The 8,101-nt window shown below is 42.7% G+C and overlaps 1 protein-coding gene across 3 annotated transcripts; it reads left to right on the forward strand.

Annotated features, from left to right (window-relative positions):
• The first annotated feature begins 207 nt into the window (after window positions 1–207).
• Window positions 208–4,584, forward strand: LOC128110044 (cytochrome c oxidase assembly protein COX20, mitochondrial). 3 transcript variants are annotated; one of them, XM_052737772.1, is made up of 4 exons: window positions 216–818; window positions 3,506–3,620; window positions 3,707–3,770; window positions 4,246–4,584. In XM_052737772.1, the coding sequence occupies exons 1-4, from the start codon at window positions 780–782 to the stop codon at window positions 4,379–4,381; spliced, it is 354 nt and encodes a 117-aa protein (XP_052593732.1). In that variant the 5' UTR covers window positions 216–779; the 3' UTR covers window positions 4,382–4,584. The 3 variants fall into 3 exon arrangements, 2 of the variants coding, with proteins under 2 accessions (XP_052593731.1, XP_052593732.1); XM_052737771.1 differs by lacking the exon at window positions 4,246–4,584 and having other exon boundaries at window positions 208–818; window positions 3,707–4,239; XR_008218007.1 differs by lacking the exons at window positions 216–818; window positions 4,246–4,584 and adding an exon at window positions 825–2,856 and having other exon boundaries at window positions 3,506–4,239.
• The last annotated feature ends 3,517 nt before the right edge of the window (window positions 4,585–8,101 follow it).

Raw genomic sequence — 8,101 nt, forward strand, 5'->3', positions numbered from 1 at the left:
CGCTGTGTCGCCGTCGCATCACCCCGCGGCCTGCCTCCCGGCGGAAGACACGCGCAGCCTGACGCACGTCCCTGAGCTGGCGGCCGCCTCCATTTTGTCCTGGCTCTCCTCCACGCCAGCAGCGTGCTGCTATTTTTAACCTCCTCGATCTGAGGGCGGGCGGGCGAGCAGGCGAGCGGGCGGGCGGGCGGGCGGGGGAGGGGCGCGGGTCCGCAGCGCCGGGAGGCCGCCGCGAGGGACTGAGGCTGGGGAGGCGGCGGCTGCCAAGGTCACCAGAGCCAGGACACAAAGGACACGTAGGGGACGAGGCCTACGGAAACAGGGCTAGGCGACTTCCGGCAGCGCGCGGGCCGTCAACCCCGGACTCCCGCCCTCTCGGAGGACAAAGCGGCGCCGAACGCGCGGCCCCGGCCCCGCCCTCGGCGCGCGCCCGGCGCCCGGCACGGGGACGCGCACAACGGTTGGAAATGGCGGTTGAGGCGGAGGCGGGGCTGGGGGGAGCAGACTTTCTCGGCTCTCCCTGTCTCGGGCTACCCCGCTTGCGAGACGGGAGCCGGTGGCGCTTCTCTAGGTCGCCGCCTCTGCCGTCTCATTCCTGACGGCCGGTTCCGGGGCTGGAAAAACTGTGGACGGTCCCACGGAACAAAGGAGGGGGCCGCGGAGGGCTTCGGCGCGGCCACGGGAAGGCTCCCTAAGATGGCGGCCGCCGCGCGGGAGGGTGGGCGGGGCCTGCGGCTTCCGTCGCGGGCCTGGGCGGGGCGGGGCCGACGGCTGGCACCATGGCTGCCGCGCGGGAGCCCCAGGAGCCGGAGAAGAAGGTAAAGCACGCCGTGGGTCTCGCGGGGGAGGGCGCCCCGGTTCTAGTCCTGTCCCCATGACCGTGAGCTATTCCAGCGGTCTAGTCTTCCCATCCCGCATGTGAGTGTCCGAATTGCAATTGATTCACGTTAGCGAAGAGCAGACCGGCAGGATCGGAATGAAAACGGCGACTAATCCTAACCTAGCACCGCATTATACTTCGGTAGTAGAGGGGTCATGAAAATTTTCCCCAAGAGCTGGGTGAGGTGACACGTACCAGTAATCTCAGCACTTAGGAGGCTGACGCAGAGGCAGCATGAGTTCTAGGCCAACCTTGGCTAATGTGTCTGTCTCCTTGCATAACATACAAGCAAGCGCGCACACTCAGGTAGATTCCCTAACCCATTGAGTATTGCATGTATTGGGCTCTTATTACCCAAACGGACAGCCTTTGCTCTTTATGAAGTTGAACAGCTATACTTCATAGAATGGCTATGAGCAGATAGATAGGTGTGCCCGGAGTGGAGAATGTGATACAAAGCTCTTAGCAGAGCATATGGGCCTTCCTTGGTAGCAGTGGTTACGATTGCAGTCTAAGTAAAATCAAAAGCTCATGGTGAAATGTCTAAAAGATGTCACCAGATACATTTTTATGAATTAAAGAAATCTAAAATATTACTTTTCTAATGATAGTTTGGTAGTACAACAAAGGTAAAACGTGGTTTGCTTCAAGACTAGACTATGTCACACAGGCTTGCTGAAACTTCACGTGGATATGACAAAAATACTTATCAGCTTACAAAATAAGCACAACGAAGTTTCACTAACAGGGAAGCGTGTAAGTAGCATTTAGTTGAAAAACTTGAGCCACAAGGAAGAAATGTTAAATCTACATAAAAGGAGGGCACATCTAGGTCTGTGGAATAACAAGCCAAGCCATTACTGTAAATTGTCCCAAATGAATGTTGAGATTGAACTGAAATCTAAGTGTAGGTATCTTGCAAGGCCTTGCCAGCAGTTATTACCCTGCCAGGCAGGTGCGGTTGATAGTAGAGGCCATAAAAGGGAACAGAGAAGTGGTAATTTGTGCTGCAGGCCACAGGAATGGTATCCTGTAAGAACTCCCCATAGCCCCCAATAAATTTGGTTGAGGATGTTGACTTAAGAGTTGTGTTAGTGAGATGGCTCAGCACACCACCTGGTAAGACAAGAATTCAACTCCTAGAAACCTTAGGGCAGGACTGCCACCAGCTACTGTCCTGTAACATCCCCTCCCCAAGCACCCATCCAAAGAATGCCAGCAGTCCTTCAGGAGGCAGGACTCTGGTAAACACAAAAGGTTATTGGGAAAACCATGGGGGACTTGTCTGACAGTCATAAAAGCTTAAGGCCAGATGTGACCTTTTGCAGTACCACTTAGGGTGTTCTCTTTAATAGTTACATGGGTATGTTTTGTGCGTATGCCTGGTGACCAAGTGTCCCCTGAAATTGGAGTTAAGGAGACACCATTCAGGCAGCTTGGGATAACCTGTTCCCTCAAGGACAGACAGCCTGGGCTGTATATTTCAACTGCATTGAGAGCTTTGATACTATCTACATCTCATCTGAACTGTCTGAGCAAACTAAGTTGCAGTGCTTATCACAGGAGAGCATCCAATTGAAAAGGTCTGGACTAGGTTAAGGACATTGGTGATACAATTTCTTGACACTAGAGTTCCCATCAATAGCACCAACTCCATTCCATGATGTCCTGGATGCAAAGGAATGCTGTAACTACCCCCATCATTCTTCTGCTACAGCAAACCATTTCTAGGGGTGAGGGGTGTTCAGTGTCTCCAGTTTAGGAAAATGAATCCCTCACTAAGTCATGACCTACTTTTTATGTGATCTAATGGTGAGACACTTTCCAACTCTGTATGGGAAGACGGCCCAAAGCTTGGTGTGTGATACAAGGAAAAAACAGAGACAAAACAGAAGCCATCTGGGAAAGCATACTTTAATGAGAATCAAGTCACATTTCATCTTCAAGCAGGTCCTTGAGCCAAAGGAGTAAGACAGGTGAGGTTCAAGCTCTTTCCTCCCCATTTTTAAAGGATCTGACCTGCCTTTTACTTTTGCTCCTTTCCCCCACGGTCATCACTCCCATTGTAGGTACCATGTCTTATGCAATCCTCTAGCTGCACTGAATGGCATTGTAGAAGACATTCAGTTATCCAGACCTGTTTTTCTAGTGCTGGGATCCAGCACAGGGTATCTTCAACACATGCTACATTTCTAAATTGCAATCTTGGTATTGATTGCAATTGTGCTTTTGAGACTTTTAATCCTGGAGCTCAGACCAACCTCTGACTCAACAGCAGCCATCTTGCTGCAAGTTTCCCAGATTGCTGGGATTACAATCACAAACTACCAGGTGTCTGGCTAAAAATATCAAAACTAAAGTCTGTTTTTCATCCCATCCTTGAGCTAGTGAGTGGCAGATATCCTTGTTACCTTATACTAGAGGTCAAATACATATATATTAACTATTTCTTGCAATTACTATGTTCACTGAGTGATTTTTAAGTAGCACTATATTCAAATGTATGGATTCCCAAAATGATAAATATAGCACACTAAGTCAGGCAACTAATGGTGTTTATAGAGTACTTTTAACTCTTAAAACTATTTTCTTGTTCAGTCTAGGTTCTTTTTCATTTTATCCTAGACCTTTAAGCTCCTAGGAATTTTAGATGTTGAGAACATTCCATGTGCACGAGAATCTATACTCTATGGCTCATTAGGATCTGTTGTGGCTGGACTTGGACATTTCTTAGTGACCAGTAAGTATTTCTCCTATAGAACATTTCTGTGGTGAAACATTTTCTCCATAGAACATAATTATACTGACCACACTTGTTTTTGACAGGTAGAATTAGAAGATCATGTGATGTTGGAGTAGGAGGATTTATCCTGGTGACTTTAGGATGCTGGTATGTTTGCTGGATATTCCAGGAAATTCAGATTTCTTTTGAGACAGGGGTTGTGTCCTGGCTGTCCTGGAACCAGGCTGGTCTTGAACTCCCAAGTGTTAGGATTAAAGGTGTGCACCGCCACCACCTTCAGAAATCATTGGTGGACAGGTGTTTTCTCTGTGCTCCTGCGATTAAAGGCATGAGCCACCACGCTCAGCTAAGTAGTTATTTATCAAAATCTGTCCTATGACTATTGAATGTTTGAACAGATGAATGGCAGAATAATCATGTTCTACAACAGATACAATTAATCTAAGGTGACATAAGTTTACATTTTATGTACTTATTTTTTTTTAAAACATTTGTATTTTGAAAGAACACCTTTAAATACAGCTTTGGGTTAGTCATTTTGGAAATCTGTATGAAACTACTTAAAATCCCTTAGGTTATTCATATAGGAACTAGTAATTTATTCATTTTTCCTTCTTACAAGGTTCCATTGTAGGTATAATTTTGCTAAGCAAAGAATCCAAGAAAGAATTGCCAGAGAAGGAATTAAAAATAAGATTTTATATGAAAGCACCCACCTTGATCCTGAAAGAAAAATCAAGAGCAATAACAGCAGCTGAGCAACCTTGAGCTTAGAAACCCAGAGAATTACTCCTTTGTATCAACCACAAATGTCTTATTGTATACAATAAAAAAGCTCTTAAATATGTGTGAACTGCATTGTGTCACTTGCATGAGAACCTTTTCTGGTCTTGAACGCCAGTACAGTGTGCTTGTTATACATCTGTCAAATGCAATAAAACCAGAATGAAGGAGAATTGTACCTGAACAAGCCCATTACTGGTCCTATGATTGTTATGATGACCTGAAGAAAGAATGTCTGAAACTATTTTGTTCTCTATCTATCCTTAAACAGGAAAGATTGTTTTCCTTTTGATCACCATGAAGGCCAGGGTGCAGACTTGTGTAACTACCAGTCAATAATGGCTTGTACACATGTGCTACTAAAAGTTTTCAGCTGTAGCCACCCTAGGACTTAGCCATTGATAAGTGAGTTTGCAGCATGTCAATGGTTAAATGGTCAATCTAGTATTCTAAAAAGCTGTGTACACAGTGTTCTTATGCTCTCAGACTTAACTTACTAACAACTGCTGATTTAAGTTCTCCTAGCTTTAGCATACTACAGTTGTATCTTACCGTGAAAGAGAAACCTCTCTTGGCTGCTATCATTTCCAGTATCTTCGATACTTACAAAGTGCAGTTTCACAGCAGCACAACTGGAGAAACTGGATAAAAAGAGCCACAAAGCTTTTAGTTTATTGACTTGCCTGCAATATGCCGTTATATATACTTCCATGAGCACTAAGGTTTCTAATCTTGTACTTTGACAGTCTCTTTGCAAGCATCCCAGTGTTGGTATTACAGGAATGAATTACTATGCCCAGCTTAATTAAACCTACTGTCATCCCATCCAAACAATTGACAACTGAGCCTCCTGCACACAATTTCCAGGTTTGCCAGAAACCTTTGGTAACTTTACATTTTCCTCAGAAACTGGGTGTGCATCTCCTCTAATAGGTGACTTTCACTGGGTCACAGCCTAAGCACCACACCACACCTACATTTCCCAGGCATAGTTTTGAGGTCCATTGCTGTGTATTTACTAGGTAAAGTCTAAGCAAGACACCATACCATGTCCATCCCAATCCAAACTTTTACACTGCAAATATTTAAAACTCAACTTACCTTCAATGACCTCTCTGCTCACTGGTTCTTCACTGTTCAGATAATCCGGAATTTCATACTAGGTGATATAGCAGTAGGTACTAGCTAAATAGCTGGTTAAAATAGAATTGTAGTGTTAGTACTGTTTTGAAGTTTTTTGCTAGTTTTATCTACCAATCCTAGGCTGTTTTTATTCCTTTTTCCCCTCCCTCAACCCCTCCCCTTTGACTCCTTGGCTTTTCCATCTCAGTAAAAGGACCTCAGGGAAATTTAATAGAACAGCTTTTTTTCTAGACTTGTGACTTAATTGACTGAATTTGGCAACAATAATCTCAACTATGCTAAAACCAGTATTTGATTTGCAAGCATCCTTTTAGTCTACGTACCTCTAACTCCATCGGTGGTTTCCCTTTGCTTCGATTATATAATGCGGAGGTCTATATAATAAATTCAGGATTCCTGTTTATGCACTTTTCAGGAAAGAGCTAAGGATCAAATAGGGTTTGAATCCTTCTATTCCTAGATAAAAATCTGTGACAGGTGTCAAAGCACCCCTTTAAAAGTCATGTTAAATATGCACTATTCTTTGGGTACGCAGACCTTAGTAAGTAGGAAAATTAAACAATTTCTTAATTCTGACTTATAACAGTCCTCTAGAATCAATTCTGAAGCAGCTTGATGGTCTAGTAATTATATCAGGTCAATATAATAGCCAGTATCCACTACTACCACCCAAATACTGGTATTTTTTATACATCTTAACATTAATCCTATTTTTAAATATTTTGAGAAAACAAAGCTGTTGCAACAAGAATTAGGAAGATAGTTTTCAATGCATTAATTACAGTTTAAGTTTATAGAATAAGCATTAATAGATAAAAAGTTGTATAATCCTGTCTAAGCCTCTCCACGTACTACTGGATAAGCACATGTGGCTGCAAATATTTGGGCTTTTCAACTATACCCTTCCAGTTTCTAGTAAGACATTGACAAAAATTTTAAGGCTACCAGCTAGACAAGATTTCTGTTGTTCACTTTAAGTGTAGAACAATGTAACCTTTAAGTACTGTTATCTCTAAACCACCTGTTTATGGCACACCACTGGAAGACTAATCTACATGTACTATAATAGCTTTTCCCGAGCAAATGCTTCTATACCATATGAAAACATGCATTGCCAGTGAAACTTAATGCCTATTTACAAGTTTTTCTGCACCTTTTTCTCAAATGAACCATGGTCATAAACCCTTGGGTGCCTACTCATTGAAAGCCATTAAGTTGCCTTGAGAGTGCAGCTATTTTTGCTGCATAAACCCATATCATAGTTGAAAGCAAGTCCTACCATTGATTTCACCTAGACATTATTATAGTTTATATTTTACAGTAAATGCCTCAGGAATGGCGCAACCAAAGTTCATACCAAGTCTCCCATTAATTTTAGCATCTTTTAAGTTTCAGTTTACTTCAGATCTAATTTTGGACCTCTAAACCTGGTATTACTAGTGTCAAGACAGAAATTTGGTAAGCAAAGGCAGAAAGTACCCTAAAGGTCACTGTTTTGCAATAAATAAGCCTGAGGGTAATAAATGTCTTAAAAACTTAAGGCTTGGGTCAAGTCCTTAAATGTATTCCTGTAAACCTATGCAAAATTTGTCAGTTGCCAAACATTTCACTCCTGAAAATATCTTAAAAGATGTATCCTGTCCACTTGGTTGCCAATAGCTTTGTGTAAGGTGATCCTGGAAACCTAGCATAACTGGTAAACATACAAGCAGCAATTAATTTGAATACCTATTAGAATCACTGGAACACATTTAGTTGGGCCCCTTTTACTCTTCACACAGCACAGTCACATGGACAGACTAAGAAAAAGGAGATGAAATTTAAATCAACACATTGTTTTTATTACTAAGCTGCAAGAAAACGAAGTATGCTGGAACCTTTGATTCTTGTTACTTGTCCATGAGTCATTCTCCCATCAACTAGCTAGCTACTTAGCTGTCTATGTAAGTATGCTTCTAATACTTGAATTCATACCAAATTTTGGTCTATGGCTTCAATTTTTGGTCAGTACCAACTTTTAGGTGTCCAAGTGTAGGATTTTTTTTTTAAAGTGGGTAAACTCTTTTCTGTAGTCTTACCCAATGGGATGATCAAAGGAAAGCAAGCCAACAATTCAAAGTTCAGCTGTTAGCTCACTCAAACCTAAATCCCAGACTAACTTACAGAGGTTGAATATGGCATTATGCCACTGCTACACAAGGTCCAAAGAAATGCCTGGAACTTTTCTAGGACAGTTTTCCAGAATACACAGTACCCTAAAATGTCATTTATGACACTGAATACAGTACCCTCCCCATATGCAGGCCCAGCTGTTCAAAAGGAGATTCTCCATCCCACTTCTCTTGCTATGCTACAAGTATACACTAAATTGTGGCATACAGAACTTTCCCAAGCTATTAGGCAGATAGGTGACTACAAACCAATGTCCTGGTAATAGATTACTGGCCTAACATTTATCTTCCACACCCATTAGCTATACTGGCACTGGGCTTGTAATTATAAATTAAGATGTTTAATTTTCTAAGTAACTAATCTTGGGGAAAGATGATCCT

This window comes from Peromyscus californicus, unplaced genomic scaffold (assembly GCF_007827085.1).
Source record: "Peromyscus californicus insignis strain IS unplaced genomic scaffold, ASM782708v3 Scaffold_14__1_contigs__length_90479793_seg_2, whole genome shotgun sequence".
Lineage (NCBI taxonomy): Eukaryota > Metazoa > Chordata > Mammalia > Rodentia > Cricetidae > Peromyscus > Peromyscus californicus.

Coding starts and splice junctions, on each gene's coding strand:
- LOC128110044 (XM_052737771.1), top strand. CDS start 780: ATGGCTGCCGCGCGGGAGCCCCAGGAGCCGGAGAAGAAG. Junction 819..3,505: donor CCCAGGAGCCGGAGAAGAAG/GTAAAGCACGCC, acceptor ATTTTATCCTAG/ACCTTTAAGCTCCTAGGAAT. Junction 3,621..3,706: donor TGGACATTTCTTAGTGACCA/GTAAGTATTTCT, acceptor TGTTTTTGACAG/GTAGAATTAGAAGATCATGT.